This window comes from Microcaecilia unicolor, chromosome 1 (assembly GCF_901765095.1).
Source record: "Microcaecilia unicolor chromosome 1, aMicUni1.1, whole genome shotgun sequence".
NCBI lineage: Eukaryota > Metazoa > Chordata > Amphibia > Gymnophiona > Siphonopidae > Microcaecilia > Microcaecilia unicolor.
Window position 1 is genome coordinate 759,800,030 of NC_044031.1, and position 17,365 is coordinate 759,817,394.

The 17,365-nt window shown below is 45.2% G+C and overlaps 1 protein-coding gene across 1 annotated transcript; it reads right to left on the reverse strand.

The window, feature by feature from the left end:
- Window positions 1-314: 314 nt before the first annotated feature.
- On the reverse strand, window positions 315-14,302 carry LOC115459918 (selenoprotein S-like). Its single transcript, XM_030189751.1, has 6 exons — window positions 14,054-14,302; window positions 9,939-10,067; window positions 7,946-8,052; window positions 4,852-4,941; window positions 4,682-4,751; window positions 315-883 (listed from the first exon to the last, which is right to left on the reverse strand). The coding sequence occupies exons 1-6, from the start codon at window positions 14,127-14,129 to the stop codon at window positions 801-803; spliced, it is 555 nt and encodes a 184-aa protein (XP_030045611.1). The 5' UTR covers window positions 14,130-14,302; the 3' UTR covers window positions 315-800.
- Window positions 14,303-17,365: the final 3,063 nt, after the last annotated feature.

The following is a 17,365-nucleotide window of genomic DNA, read 5'->3' on the forward strand; positions in this document are numbered from 1 at the left end:
TCATAGAATTCAACTCTTTATACACGTTCTTCTGCTTGGAGCTGGATTGCATGGACAGCGTAGAAAAGAAATTACTCTCAGCTTACACAGACAGGGGTGTCCAAAAATCCTTTAATAAGTTTATGCAGCAGTGGCAGCTTCTTAAATCTAAAACTCAATCTGCTCAAAGGTGTTTGACCTCACAAAGCCACAGAAATAAAGGACCCTGGAAGAGGACGGATGGAGACAGTACCTGACCACCTGGTATCGGCCATCCTCGTTGGCGCATTCACCATTTGTAAGGATGACGTCATTTGCAGCAACCTATATGCAGCCCCATCCTCTGGGTTAGTAGTTCATTAAAACACGGTTACTCGTCAGCAGTAGAGGGGATGCGGGAGCATCTGCTGGGCCATTCAGTTCTTACATGGCAAACCAACGACCTGACAGCAAGTGAAATATTTCAAAGCAACTGCCGTGAATGAAGCACAAGGTGAACCCTACCAAGTACTTCCTGATAAAAAAAGTCAGTTGCTTATCTTCCAAAAACATTGGACATTACTGATCAAGCCGTACCAACAATTCCAGCTCTGCTATGCATCAGATGGGAGCTTGGATGAGGGATTAACAATTTCACTGTCCCACAATGCAAGTTAAAGAGACGCTCAGCAGAACCCTCGCAACAGCAGCTGGGTCTGTTTGCCCACTGCCCTATAGAGAACCCAGAAGATGAGGGCAGAAACAGGTGAGCTCCAGGCAGCAGGACGGCAGGGCAGGTGCGCCTTGCTGAAGTCTTGGCGACTCCAGCAAGGCTGCTAACCTCATCCGCCACCCAAGGCAGGTCCTCGGCGCCCAGGCCTCCACGAACATGATCCACCGCTGTTCCCAGACAAAGGGCTATAATCTGGAATGAGAAAAGGAGAGGAAAGATCAAGGGGGAAGGTAATCCACAGCATGCTTCTCTACAGGTGGACACCGATAAGCAGAACACTAGGTCTGTACATTATGCACAAAACACGCCCCCCCCCTCCCATTTATAAACTTGTGCACCCAACGCGATCTTTCACATGCAAAGTTATAGATAAAGGCAATTACCATCTAATTATTCTTAACCATTAACTGGCACTAATTAACTGCCCTTGGTTGGGATTCTAAGAATTGTGTGCACAAAATCCATAGAACGCGACTGCTGGGAGGCTTGCATGTGCTCTGGAATATTAGCAGTTAGACGCTAGCCTTTGAGCTAACGGAAGTGCTTATACCTAAAGTTAGGCGCGGAACTGCAGATGGGCTAGAATTCTATAACGGCAACGGTTATAAAATATGCACCGAGCGCGCGCAACATCCCAGCACCTAACTTTGAGCTCCCTAGACAGTGGAGGGACTGGCTGTAAGTCTTCATACCAAATTGAAACAACTAAAAATGCTAGAAATTATTCTCGACAGCACTAACATCAAAATGTTTCAAAACACTACGGAAACTGAGAAGGATAAGAGACTCTTTTCCCAGACAATCGTTCCGGATAATGGTATAATCGACAATACTATCTCAACTAGACTACTGCAACACAGCATACGAGGGTGTAAAGAAACCATATTAAAATCGCTACAAACAGTCCAAAACACAGCAGCAAGACTGATTTCAAGAAGCCGAAATATGAAAGAGCAACTCCACTGCTCAAACACTGCACTGGTTGCCAATCAACGCAAGACTACTATTCAAAGTGAGTACCCTCATTTTCAAAATACTATTTGGAATGGCACCTGAATACGTGCTAACCTGATAGAAGTATCCCCAAGAAACACAAGTCCAGAAACCAGAGGCTACCTACTTCTACTCGTACCCAAATGCAGAAACATAACCTACAAAACCATCTACACAGCAGGATTTAGGTACCTGGGCTCCAAATGGTGGAACTCAGTTTGTGATGCTTCTTGGGGCTTTTGGTATTATCTCCAATTCAGAAAAGAAATGAAAACCTACCTCTTCAAAAAATTCTATAGCTAATCACATAAGAAACCTACGCCCCACTCCTAACAAATCTACCTCATCAAGTCAACCAACCAACCAACCAACCAACAAGCCCAATCCCAATCAACATTGAACCTCCACAAATCACCTCATCAATACCTCCCAGACGACTACAAAAATCACTGGCCAACATCCTCAAAATCAACGTCCCAACCTCTACGAATCACCTCAGCAATAACCTTCAGATGACTACATAAATCAGCGACCTAACCACCTCAAAAAACCTTCCGAAAATCCTACAGACAACAACACAGACTAACTCTCCGAAAAATTCTATAGACATATATACAGAATATCAAAGAACCTTTCAATTGTTTTGGATAACAGTGGGATACAAGAATGCATGCTTTAATTAATTAATTAATTAGGGACATGGTTGGATAGAGACGGGTATGTGTTCTTGGGCTCTTCCCCCACTTGAGAATTTTCTTTCTGCAGAGGGTTCCAGGTAGGTCTTCTTGATGGAGAAATTACCTGCTTGTCTTTGGGGCTTTAGTTCAGATACGACTTTACAGTTGTTAAGCTCCTGAATTTGAGGAAGAATTGTCTTCTGCTTTCTTCTTCGAGCTGTAGTTTGATTATATTCCCTCTTCACCTTAACTTAAGGGGGCTAAATACTCTATTTTTAATTTTCTCTATTATGTTCCTTTGATTTTGGGGTAATTTTGCCATTGTGACCTACTTTTGAAATTATTAATAACAAAATTTAATCTTGGAATTTATGAAATGTCAGACGTGAAGAGGTGAACAGAGCACAACTCTTAGCAGGTCTTAGGCAAACCAATTATGATCACCCCCCTCCCCCCCCCCCCCCCCCCCCCCCCCCCCCAAGATAAATATATTTAATGTATTTTAAGCTCCCTTCTCCCCCCTCTCACAGATACTTATATCAAACCACCTCCTCCAGCAGGCAGGAGCTGGTGTCACGGTTGTGCCCATGTTTCGTGCTCTCCTTCTCGCCACCTGGTGGCCAGACCTAGTGGCTGCAATGAACTGTCTGGTTATTGTCACCCGGTCCAGATTTCAGTCCGGTCCGGTTCTTCCAGACTGCCACACTTGCTCTTTTTGTTTGAACCTGCACAGCTCCCGTAGTTGCCTGGTGATTGCTGCAGCTGAGCCTCAGCTGCTGCTGGGCTTATTAGCCATTCTGAAATCTTTCTGCTTTGCCTTTGCATCGCCTTAGGCCCTGGTATGTTGGTGCTTGTTGCTCTCCTGTTTCAGTTCTTGCCTGAGATTCTTGTTTGTTTCTAGTTAGGCTGTGTGTAGTTTAGATTAGGTTGTTGTTTGTTGGCTAGTCCTGTCTCTGGGTTATAGTTTTGTGTTTAATCTTTGTCTGTTTGTGTCTTTGTGGCTGCTCTGCAGCTTTCAGTTCTGTGTCTTGTTACCAGTGTTTTGTTCCCTGTTTTAGTGGCTGCTTGCAGCTGTCAGTCCTGCCCTTTAGCTTTCCCTTCCTTGCCCTGCTGCCCCTGTATGTTCCTTAACCCCTCTTACCCTCAGTCCTGGTTCAGCCTAGTGGGTATCCAGTCCTGCCTTGCCCAGTAAGTCCTGCTGGCCACCTGCAGGCAGGGGCTCAACTCCTGGTGAAAGGCGGCCAAGTGCAGGTGAAGTTTAAGTGTGCCTGCTCTGCTTATTCCTGCTTGTTTGCCTCTGCCTGCAACTCCAGTCCAGGGTTCCAGTCCTGTTCTGCCTAGTCTCCGATGTGGGGTGGTTTGCCTGTCACTGCTGCTCCTCGGCAGTGGCCCAAGGGCTCACAAACCTAGTTCCTGTTTTGAAAACGTGACAGCTGGCAAGTATCACTTCTCATCTGCCGGCTCTTCTCTATCGCTAGAACCATATGGAGTGGATGGGTCTAGTGAGAATATTAAGCACCAGGCAATTCTGACTGCAGAAGAGACAGCAGGAGCAGGGATGAAGCACTACATAAGATTAGCCATACTGGGTCAGACCAATGGTCCATTTAGCCCAGTATCCTGTTTCCAACAGGTGGCCAACCCAGGTCACAAGAATCTAGCAGAAACCCAAATAGTAGCAACATTCCATACTACCAATCCAGGGCAAACAGTGGCTTTCCCATGACTTTCTCAATAGCAGACTATGGACTTTTCCTCCAGGAACTTGTCCAAACCTTTTTTTAAACCCAGATATGCTAACCCGTTACTACATCCTCTGGCAAAGAGTTCCAGAGCTTAACTATTCATTGAGTGAAAAAATATTTCCTCCTGTTTGTTTTAATAGTATTTCTATGTAAATTCATTGAGTGTCTCCCTAGTCTTTGCACTTTTTGAGAGAGTAAAAAAACAAAAACAAACAAAAAAATTTTGATTCACTTCTACCTACTTCACACCACTCGGGATTTTGTAGACCTCAATCATATCCCCCCTCATTTTCCAAGCTATAGAGGCCTAACACCTCTTTAGCCTTTCCTCATATGAGAGCTCCATCCCCTTTATCATTTTGGTCGCTCTCCTTTGAACCTTTTCTAATTCTGCTATATCTTTATGATACAAATTGCACACAATACACACTGCTCTCCAACTCCGTCTGCTGGCAGTATAGAGAATTCTGGCAGCAGCAGCTCTGGCTCACCCCACACCAACTCTTCCCTTTTGTTACTCAGCACAATTTCTACAGCTCGGTGGCATGCTTCTGCATCCGTGACCCCTATCTTACCATTTCTCCTCAGGGGTTTCTGCTCTGACTTTCGGGCAGTTGAGGACATCGATGCTTGCGCTGGCAGCTCCTGAAATGGACAAAGAGCAAACAGCATCCTCTGAATACACATTTTTCGGTTATGCATCTGGTGGTAAATGTTTGCAGGCTGAAAGTGGGAGATGCACTACCTGGGTCTTTCTTGGAGTTCCTTTGTAGCTCTTCCCTTCTTGCAGGCTCTCCCACATTTCTATTTTCTGTCTGCGTTTCTCCTCTTCAAGCTGACAAGGGATAGCAGAGTTAACGAGGAAGTTTAAAAACATTTGGTTTGTGCAATAAGATGTTTTAAGTGCTATCTGCTCAACCTAGATCAGTGAAATAGAGCGAAGTGTAGCAGGCTGCCACCCCCCCAAGCCCCCACAGCTGTCTACAAAACCTAAGGTCAGGAGCGGCTGGCCCTGAGCTTCTGGCCATTCTAATCTAGCATTACAGCTCCCTGTTGGTGTATACGCCACCATCTCCGGAAGGGACAAGGCAAGAGTAGTTTGAACCTCTTACAGAGCAGCAAAGAGAGGAACAAGGCTGACGAGGAGGGCAGGAAATACAGGAAGTATTTGGAACCAGTCAAGGTAAAGCAGAACAAGCATATCAGAATCTCAGTCACTAGAGCACCTGGGCCTACATCACTTAAAAGAAGGCCAGCAAGGTTGAAATGGGTGAGGCAGGTTCGGTGAGCCTCTGGGGTGGAGGGCTCCCACCTTCCTTTATAGCACTTCCAAGTGGCAGAGCACAGCTCAGACAGGAAGGTTCGCTTCTGGTTTTTATTTGGTTCATACTCCTTAAGGCAGCGTTTCTCAAGATCACCTATTTCCTAATATGGTCATTACATGGAGGGGCATTTTCAAAAGAAACATCTAAGTTTGGATTTGGACGTCTTTGTAAAACGTCCAAATCCAGAGGTGGGGAAAAACGTATTTTCGAAAAAAGATGGACGTCCATCTTTCGTTTCGAAAATACCGTCGAAGACGTCCAAATCCGAGGACGTCCCTAGGGATGTCTTTGACTTTCGGCCATTTTCTAACACAAAGATGTCCAAATGCAAGACATCCAAAAGAGAGGAGGAGTGGCTTAATGGTTAGTGCAGCGGGCTTTGATCCTAGCAAGAGGGGTTCAATTCCCACTGCTGCTCCTTGAGACTTTGGGCAAGTCAAATGCACAAGGGACATTTTTGGATATGACATCTAAGTCTGAATTTGGACGTTTTTTGTAAAACAGGAAAGGTCATTTTCTACAAAAAAATCTATCTTTTCCTTTTGAAAGTGCTGTTTTGGAAAAATGTTTTGTGATTTGGGGGAGTAAGGGGAGGTGATCACCGAGTCCCTCCAGTGGTCATCTGGGGCACCTCTTGTGTAGCCTAGTGGTTAGTGCAGCAGACTTTGATCCTGGGGAAGTGGGTTCAATTCCCACTGCAGCTCCTTGTGACTCTGGGCAAGTCACTTAACCCTCCATTGCCCCTGGTACAAATAAGTAACTGAATATATGCAAACCGCTTTGAATGTAGTTGCAAAAACCTCAGAAAGGTGGTAGATCAAGTCCAATTTCCCTTTCCCTTATGACATCACAATATCAGAAGTAAGCCAAGTATTGGGCAATGAAGCCATTGTGACATCACTGATGAGATTGGCTCTTATTGGTGGAATGAGTGGAGGAGTAGCCTAGTGGTTAGTGCAGTGGACTTTGATCCTGGGGAACTGTATCGGGCAATGAAGCCATTGTGACATCACTGATGAGATTGGCTCTTATTGGTGGAATGAGTGGAGGAGTAGCCTAGTGGTTAGTGCAGTGGACTTTGATCCTGGGGAAGTGGGTTCAATTCCCGCTGCAGCTATTCATTATAAAAACAGGTCTAGTTCAAAACGTCTAAGTTTTAGTCTTGGACGTCTTAGTTTTGTTCCATTATTGCTGAAAGACGTCTATGTCTTAGGAAGGCCCAAGTCCCGCCTTGAACACGCCCCTAGCACGCCCCCTTGAAATTTGGACGTCCTTCTGACGGACTTCAGAGAAAGACGTCCAAAAAGAGGTTTTGATAATACTGATTCGGACATTTCTGTGGGATAAAACGTCCAAATGCTGACTTATGTCACTTTTTGGACGTCTGTCTCTTTTGAAAATGAGTCTGATAGTAACATAGTAGACGATGGTAGATAAAGACCTGTACGGTCCATCCAGTCTGCCCAATAAGATTAACTCATAGCGTAAGGTATGGTGTGCTACTTCATATGTATACCTGATCTTGGATTTGTCCTTGCCATTTTCAGGGCATAGATTGTAGAAGGAATGGAATTGGTAGACTGAAAGATACTGATAATAGGATATCCACAATTAATATGCATGAAGTACACTCGCATCTGGAGGGAGGGGTGCTCAGGAATAATGGGGGGGGGGGGGGACTCTGAATAATGTCAGGAAGTACATTTTCATGGAGAGGATGGTAGATACCTGGAGTACCCTCCCCTGAGAGGTGGTGGAGATGAAAACGGCAACAGAATTCAAAAACGTGTGGGACAAACACAAAGACGGCATGGAACCAAACAAGCTTAGCAATGATTAGATGGCAACCCTAGTAACTGGGAAGCAAAGCCAGCGTTGGGCAGACTTGTATGGTCTGTGCCCTGAAAATGGCAAGGACAAATCAAGTTTAAGTATATATATATGTAGTATCACATCATATCTTATGCTATGAGTTTATCTTGTTGGGCAGACTGGATGGACCACACAGGTCTTTATCTGCCATCATCTACTACGTTACTCCAAGGCTGGCTTGAGAAACTTTATCTTAAGGAATATATTTCATGAAATCATATCATGGTACAGGACATGTTTTCTAATGCAATCATGAGATTCAAATCTCCAACCTTCTGCTTCCAAGCCAAGGATACTACTGCTGAGCTGAAGATCCTTTCGCTCTGGTCATGCTGCTGGAAGAACCAGAATTCTCCTGCCTGGTTATTCAATACTCTATCCTCCCTCCCAAATATTACAATCTTCAGAAGCGATTGTAACATCAGCCCCAGAAGCAATGCAGTCTCCACTCACAATAAATTTCTAATGCCCTGTGAGTACCCACCATGATGTAAGAGGGAATTAGGACCTCAGGACTGAACATCTATAGGTATCTGTAGGTGTAATAAGTCCAACAACTTCCAAGTACAGCTTGTACTTTAGGAAAAGATGACAGCTGATATAGTAATGCTTTCCTAGCTATGTTACAGAGACATAACTTACCAGTCTTTGCTTCTCTTTGTACTTCTCAGCCTGGGCATCTAGTTCTTCCTGCATTCGAAGCCTTGCAGCTGCCATCGCTTCCTGCTGTTTCACAACCATGGCAGGATCTACAACACACCCAAGAAGAGAGAATGTCTGAGGGATGGAGAGAACAGCTCCCCTCACTAAGCTGGCTCTGGGATCCAGCATCACTGCCACACCCAGGGAGGGGGAGAGAGAGAAAGTATGACGGAGAGTACAGCTCCCCACACTAAGCTGGCTCTGTGGATTCAGCATCCCTCCCACACCCAGGAAGAGAGAGAGAGAGAGAGTGACGGACAGTACAGCTCCCCACACTAAGCTGGCTCTGTGGTTTCAGCATCCCTCCCACACCCAGGAAGAGAGAGAGAGAGTGAGTGAGTGACGGACAGAGAGTATGGCTCCCCACACTAAGCTGGCTCTGTGGATTCAGCATCCCTCCCACACCCAGGAAGAGAGAGAGAGAGAGAGTGACGGACAGTACAGCTCCCCTCACTAAGCTGGGTCTGGATCCAGCATCACTGCCACACTCAGGGAGGGAGAGAGAGAGAGTATGACGGAGAGTACAGCTCCCCACACTAAGCTGGCTCTGTGGTTTCAGCATCCCTCCCACACCCAGGAAGAGAGAGAGAGTGACGGACAGTACAGCTCCCCTCACTAAGCTGGCTCTGGGATCCAGCATCACTGCCACACCCAGGGAGGGAGAGAGAGAGAGTATGACGGAGAGTACAGCTCCCCACACTAAGCTGGCTCTGTGGTTTCAGCATCCCTCCCACACCCAGGAAGAGAGAGAGAGAGTGAGTGAGTGACGGACAGAGAGTATGGCTCCCCACACTAAGCTGGCTCTGTGGATTCAGCATCCCTCCCACACCCAGGAAGAGAAAGAGAGAGAGAGTGACGGACAGTACAGCTCCCCTCACTAAGCTGGCTTTGGGATCCAGCATCACTGCCACACCCAGGGAGGGAGAGAGAGAGAGAGTATGACGGAGAGTACAGCTCCCCACACTAAGCTGGCTCTGTGGTTTCAGCATCCCTCCCACACCCAGGAAGAGAGAGAGAGAGTGACGGACAGTACAGCTCCCCTCACTAAGCTGGCTCTGTGGATCCAGCATCACTCCCACTCCTATGCACCCCAGGAGCTTGCATCTGAAATTCATCAGGTTCTCAATTCATTAAGGCAGCTGGATCAGCGAAAGCCCTGCATCCTCACACTTCCCTGTCTTTATCCTTTTGAATGAATGAATGCTGTCCTGTTCACAATGGCGTTCCTTTTCTGTTCTTTTAATGTTTGTTTTTAGCTTGTACGCTGCTTTGGCCAACCCCGTTATATTAGCGGTATATCAAAATTTGAATAAACTCTAAATGTATTCCTGCCATCCTTGCTCCCACTGAGGGCTGCAAAATCAACTTAAATCTGGAAATAACAAAACTATGTTGAGAAGTCCATGTCTGAAAAACAGAAGAAGTCGTACAGCCAATGACAACAGCTAACTGTACAGGGCCACCCCTCCTCCCCTCCGATAAAGTCTAATGTCACCAGCTGTGCAGGGGACCAAGATCCAATCCTGCCCAAGTAACGCAAGTCCAAAAGCCAAGAGTTTGTTGCCAGCTAGGGTTTCCGTTTGACGTATCTTGAGCTTCTGAGGAGTTTTGCCTGGATTAGCCCCGAGGAAAACATTTCACTTTAGTGCATCCATGGACAAAATGCTCAAGAGTGTTGGAACTATGGCATATTAGGTACAGTATTGTTGCCAGTCAAGATCTTACCTCACCAGTTCTGAGGGACTTTTATTATAAGAACAGTGTCAGTAATAATGGCGCCTTTCCGCACAAACACTCTTTCTTACCTGAATCGAGAAATGAGCAAATTCCTGGCAGTTTTGCTCTGGTACTTCCACACATGTGCTTTGCTGCTAATTTCAATCAGAAACATGAATACAAAACAGGCCAAAAAATGAAGTTACACATAACTGACCGACTGCAGAGGCTTCTGGTGCATCCGACTGTCTCTGCCTCAGGCTCCCCACGAGCCGCTGAATAACCAGGAAAGTGGCAATGCCGCCAAAGAATATATACCAGCCATAGTCTGCCAAGGCCGAGCCCACTACAAAAACAGGAAAGGAAGGGAAGTTTCAGTCAAAAAAAGCAAACGGGATGCTAGGAATTATTAGGAAAGGGATGGTGAATAAGACCGAAAATACTATAATGCCTTTGTATCGCTCCACGGTGCGACCTCACCTTGAGTACTGGATTCAGTTCTGGTTGTCGTATCTCAAAAAATATATAGCGGAATTAGAAAAGGTTCAAAGAAGAAGCGACCAAAATGATAAAGGGGATGGAACTCCTCTCATATGAGGAAAGGCTAAAGAGGTTAGGGCTCTTCAGCTTGGAAAAGAGACAGATGAAGGGAGATATGATTGAGGTTTACAAAATCCTGAGTAGTGTAGAACAAGTGGAAGTAAAGTAAATCGATTTTTTACTTGTTCCAAAATTACCGACACTCGAGGAAGTTACATGGAAATACTTTCAAAACAAATAGGAGGAAATATTTTTTCACTCAACAAATAGTTAAGCTCTGAAACTCTTTGCCAGAGGATGTAACATAGTAGATGACGGCAGAAAAAGACCTGCACGGTCCATCCAGTCTGCCCAACAAGATAACTCATATTTGCTGCTTTTTGTGTATACCCTACTTTGATTTGTACCTGTCCTCTTCAGGGCACAGACCGTATAAGTCTGCCCAGCACTATCCCTGCCTCCCAACCACCAGCCCCTCCTCCCAACCACCGGCTCTGGCACAGACCGTATAAGTCTGCCTAGCACTATCCCTGCCTCCCAACCACCAGTCCTGCCTCCCAACCACCGGCTCTGGCACAGACCGTATAAGTCTGCCTAGCACTATCCCTGCCTCCCAACCACCAGTCCCGCTGCCCACCACCGGCTCTGGCACAGACCGTATGTCTGTCCAGCACTACCCCCGCCTCCCAACCACCAGCCCCGCCTCCCGATCTTGACTAAGCTCCTGAGGATCCATTCCTTCGGCACAGGTAACAGAAGTTAGCGTATTTGGGTTTAAAAAAGGTTTGGACAAATTCCTTGAGGAAAAGTCCATAGTCTGCTATTGAGACAGACATCGGGATGCAACTGCTTGCCCTGGGATTTTTAATATGAAGTGTTGCCACGATTTGGGTTTCTGTCAGGTACTTGTGAACTGATGGAAAGAGGATACTGGGCTAAATGGACCATTGGTCAGACCCAATATGGTTACTCTTATGTTCTTATTATCACTTTTTAAAATGAATTTCAGATTAAGTGGTACACCTCCATGCTAATATACATATTTATGGTGTAATTTCATTTGTTCCAGAGAATGCAGACAGTAAATCCCAGAACACAAAATCATGGCAGGGAGGAGATACAATGAGAAATCCTTACAGTTAGGTCCTGGAGTCCAGCCCTACCAGACCAGTACAGCAAAGGAGCAGCAACACATTGGGCCAAACTAAAACTCCATTAAGCTCAGTATCCTGTTTCTAAGAGTGGTCAACCTAAGTTGCAAATACCAGCAGGAACCCCCCTCCCAAATAGCTAGATTCCATGTTGCTTACCCCCCCCCCCCCCCCCCCCCCCCAAAAAAAAAAAAAAAAGCTGCGATTTCCCCAAATCTGCCTTAAACTTATGGTCTTTTCATCCAGGACCTTGTCCAAACCCAACTTTTACCACATCCTCTGGTAACAAATTCCAGAGCTTAATTATGCATGGAGTGGTTTTGTTTTAATATGTTACGTACTAACGTTATGTCTAATAGTCTCTGTACTTTGTAGAACAGTAAACAGCCAAGCTACGCTTACCCATTCCACGTCATTCATCATTTTAGATGTTTCATATTTTCCCTCAGCCGTTTTTTTTCTTCAAGCTGAAGAGCCCTAACCTCTTTAGTCTTTCCTCACATGAGTTACTTTATCATTTTGGTCACCTGTCTTTGCACTTTTTCTAATTCAATTTTGCATTGAGATGCAGCAACCAAAAATGCACACAGTACTCAAGTTACAGTCACACTGTGGACTGGTTCAGATGTATTACAATATAAGCAGTAGTTTTCCCATCTACCTTAATAAAGGAAATGCATGAGGGGAGAGTGGGACACAGCAGCACTTGAGGGGGGCTTGTATTGGAAAGCCCTGTAGCAGTGCAAAGTACTTTTGGAGCAACCCCAGAAGAGACAGAGCACGGGTGGGCAACCTCAGTCCTCGAGGGCCACAACCCAATCAGGTTGTCAGGATTTCCTCAATGAATATGCATGAGATCTATCTGCATACAATGGAAGCAGTGCATGCAAATACATCTTCACGTGTGCTCATTAGGAAAGTCATGAAAAGCAGACTGGGTTGCAGCCTTCAAGAACCGGGATTGACCACTCCTGAGACAGGGTGATAAGTACATAAGTAATGCCACACTGGGAAAAGACCAAAGGTCCATCGAGCCCAGCATCCTGTCCTCAACAGCGGCCAATCCAGGCCAAGGGCACTCGTGCCAGCGTGAGGAAGGGAAAGGGGAGAAGATGTTGGGCCTGGAATGGATATATGCTGGACCCAGCAGGGGTAGTGAAGGGAATGGGAGATGCTAGACTTAAAGGGAAGAAAATATGCTAGCCACCTGGAGAGGTTGGGAATGTAGAGGAGATGCTGGCTACCTTGGTGGGGTGAGGGAGATACTAGCTATCAGAAGGGGAAGGGGATAAAGGGAACTTGATATACCGCCTTTCTGAAGTTTTAACAACTACATTCAAAGCGGTTTAACATATATTCAGGTACTTATTTTGTACCAGGGGCAATGGAGGGTTAAGTGACTTGCCCAGAGTTACAAGGAGCTGCAGTGGGAATTGAACTCAGTTCCTCAGGATCAAAGTCCACTGCACTAACCACTAGGCTACTCCTCCACTAGCAATATTCCATGTAGAAGCCTGCCCTTTCAGATCAGCAATGCGGTCGCGCAGGTTTCTATTTCTGTGAGTCTGACGTCCTGCACGTCAGACTCACAGAAGCCTGCACAGCTGCATTGCTGATCTGCAAGGGCAGGCTTCTACATGGAATGTTGCTAGTGGAATAGCAACATTCCATGTAGAATCTCAAATAGTAGCAACAGAATCTCAATAGTAGCAACTTTCCATGTAGAATCTCAAATAGGGAAATGGGACTTGATGTACCGCCTTTCTGAGGTTTTAACAACTACATTCAAAGCGGTTTACATATATTCAGGTACTTATTTTGTACCGGGGGGCAATGAAGTGTTATGTGACTTGCCCAGAGTCATAAGGAGCTGTAGTGGGAACCAAACTCAGTTCCCCAGGATCAAAGTCCACTGCACTAACCACTAGGCTACTCCTCCACTAGCAATATTCCATGTAGAATCTCTACTAGTAGCAACAGAATTGCAAATAGTAGCAACATTCCATCTAGAATCTCCAATAGTAGCAAGACTGTCCGGTGCGGCTGCGTTCCTGATCTGCAAGGGCAGGCTTCTGTTTCTGTGAGTCTGACGTCCTGCACATACGTGCAGTACGTCAGACTCACAGAAACAGAAGCCTGCGCAGCCGCGTTGCTGATCTGGGACTAGACATGCCGCCTTTCTGTGGTTTTTGCAACCTACATTCGAAGTGGTTTACATAGTATATACAGGTACTTATTTGTAGCTGGGGCAATGGAGGGTTAAGTGACTTGCCCAGAGTCATAAGGAGCTGCAGTGGGAATTGAACTCAGTTGTTCCCCAGGGTCAAAGTCCACTGCACTAACCACTAGGCTACTCCTCTGATAAAGTAGCTGGGGGTGGGGATGTCTGGCCTCTCACCACCAACTGGGGGGGGGGGGGGGGGGAGAATGGTGGCTTCAGGTTCAGTCTTCTTCAGCGCAATAAAGAGTCACGTATTTGAAGGCCAAGGCATTTCCCAGCAGAATAAGAGAACTGCAAAGGCCCAACTCCTAAGGAACGGATGGCCCTGACTCATGCTGGTCAGCAGGGCTAGGAGTGGACCCTACCTGGCGGCCCTCCTTCAGCTCATCTGGAGTCACTCTGGTTCCCCCCAGCACTCACCGGTCTGCTGCAGGAAAGTGATCCCCTCCGTCTCCAACACCGGCTTACTAGGGATCGGCTCCCCTCCCAGCTCCATGCTCGTCAGGGCCCAGGAACAGGGTCCGAACGCAGCAGATCTGGCCACTACTACAACTTCCGCTATCAGCAGCGCAGCCAATCAGAACCCGAGATGACGTGTCCACAAACAGATCCTCCACTCACAGTCGGGGCTGACGTCATAAAGGGAGGCTGGTAAACAAAAGCCTCCTCCGTCACACTCACGACCAAGGAACTAGGAGCCGGCGTGACGTCAAAAGGCTGAACCGCGGCCATATTAGCGCCACCAGCACTAGCCTCTGCTGTATCCACATTGATGGATCACAACTGAAGAAGAACCTTTAATCGGTTAGCGTCTAAGGAGGTTTAATAGACAGAACAAGTGACGTCAACACGTTGAAACCAATTAGGTTAATCTCTGTTTCCACTCAACCGCGCAGCCGTCATCTCTAGTCCACTCAAAACATATCTCACAGAGGAAGTATAACAACAGAATAACTTTCCATAGGTAGAGTAATAATTTGTTATAAATCGTAATCAATGTGTCATTTGGAGAAGCTGGGTATAGGGACACCCTAGCACGTTCTATTCATGCAGAGATGTCTTTTTTTTTTTTTTTTTTCTCCTGCTACAGGACCACTAAAACAGACAGGTTATGCGAATCAGGTGCTCAACATTCACGGTTCTGTCTGTCTAATGTGGGATATAAGTAAATAAATAAACACACATGAGGTTGAAACCTGGGAGCATTTAATTTTTTTTCCTATGCCTACATCAAAATGGAAAGATGGTTTGCGGGAACCTGCTCCTTTTGTTTTGTGGAATACAGTAGTATATTATAAAAATGCACTTGATTTTACTGTTATTTACTACTGGTTGATGTACAGCAAAAGTTAACCAAGTCAACTTCATGCTTTATAATTTTTAATATTTTCTCAATTACCCAAATATGAATAAAATTTTATGTTCAGTAGAAAATGAATCTATTTGCGCAGGATACTGGGAATAATTCCATCATTATTTCATTAGTACTAACATGTATTACATAGTATGGACATTTGCTTTAAAGAGACAAGGCGGGACAAGAGACAACATGAGACTACCTGGCCCGTTAAGTGGAGGCATGGCCAATTGGTTAGAGCACCGGTCTTGCAATCCAGAGGTGGCCGGTTCAAATACCACTGCTGCTCCTTGTGATCTTGGGCAAGTCATGTGAGCCCTCCTGGGACAGAGAAATATCCAGTGTACCTTAATGTAACTCACCTTGAGCTACTACTGAAAAAGGGGTGAGCAAAATCTAAATAAACAAACTTTGTTTTAATTTGTTTATCCAGACCTTACATGCACATAGTTTTGGCTTTTTCAACCCAAAGGAGAATTCTAAGGGTAGTTGAACAATTAGGTATAAGCTGTGTTGTTTCTGACTTTACTGTTTTGGAGTGCTTTGGGTCCTACTGATCTGTACATCTGCTGTCTGGAATTTTGGATGATGGAAATGAGAAAATAAAAATTAATTTTTGAATGTACTCTGTAGAAGTTGTTTACTTCTGCAGCATGATGGATGCCTGTTCTGCTGCGTGTATGTGATAATCTTTGAATAATTCAAAACAATTTACAGGATAGTTTTTTCATTAAATCATAACCTTTAAGTATAGTAGTATAATTTTTTTTTTTTTAATCATTATTCTGATAAACACAGCAAATTATCAAAACAAATCATAACCCCACATCATTACATAATACTTTATCCAAGATTAGGAGTCCATCCGTAGTGAAAACTTTTAAATCTTTGAATAATTGCCTACACTTATGGCTATGATTTCTGAACACATGGCATCATTAAAACAAACTTTTAAATGGCCAATTATATATGCTAATCTCAACTTTGTTAAATGTTTCAGACATATCCACCTATTTGCTTCCCATGCTATAACTGGATTATTCTGTCTCACTGTATTTTCAAATATAAGCCACATTGAACCCAACTTTGCTTGGGATAACGTGTAATTTAAATGTTAAAACAAAAAAAGTTTTTTATCCTCCACCAGCATTCATCAAATTTGACAGGTGCCATGCCCACTTCCAGGTACTCAGCCAATCAGAAGTTAAGACATGCCCAAGCCCTGCCACCTCACACCCCTTTTGATGACATCACCTTGTGCTTTGGGAACTTAGACTGAGGTTTAAAGGAGGAATTTTAAGGTTAGTGATAGGCAGAATATAAAAAAAAGCAAACTTTATCAACTAATCTCCATATTCTTTCCCTCCCTAGTTTTAAAACAAACGTTGTACCACAGCATTAACAGATAGCCTCTAGCAGGCACTGCAGGACCTAGTTTAGACCTCATCCCACACACCCTTAGCACAAATTCATTTATAGTCAGTTATTGTAATTAGGATAACAAGCAAGGAGTGTGGTTACAATCAAAGTGCTTTGCACATGTACTTATTTTGTACCTGGGCCAGTGGGTTAAGCGACTTGACCAGAGTCACAAGAAGCTGCAGTGGGAATTGAACCCGGTTCCCAGGCTGCAGCACTAACCATTAGGCTACTCCTCCAATGGTCGGGGGGGGGGGGGGGGCATTAAGAAACTTAGGTGACGAGTCAGGATTGTTAGGAGCCAAGAAGCTCTCCCAGAAAATGCATTGCTGTTGTAAATTCCAGCTCACAGCCCCCCCCCCCCCCCCCCCTATATAATGTTTGGCCACATTTGCTGTTCTGTTTAATCCATTGGAAAGATCAAAACACAATGGCTCACTACCTCACCTAAAGTTATGTCAGCAGCACAGAGGGATCAGACTGGACAGTGAGGATCCGAGGCACCTGTCAGGTGAACAGGACTATTCAGCTGACACACAGACCAATCACCACTAGCAAAGTTGACAATAGATTCAGTGATGTAGAGGCCAACCGAATTTTGATTTCTGCACTAAAACCTGTGCATTTTCGGCAGAAATCCAAAACTATAGTGCCCCCCCCCCCCCGGCAGAAAATAAAACCTTTCCCTCCATGGGCCTACCTTGTAAAGGCCCTGGTATTCCAAGTGGTATCTTCAGGGCAGGAGCCGGTTTTGGTTACAGCTAAAACCGGGCAACAGATTTCACCTGCAGATTTGGTTCTGTCAGCCTCTACGCTGATGGCTTTACCGCTAATTTAGTACACATCTCGGCTACTGAACAACCCCTTGCATACATGTTTGATCCAGCAGGGTTGAAACCATAAAAAAAGGCTCACATATAAAACAGAAGCTTTTGGTATAAACTGAAAAGGTGGCT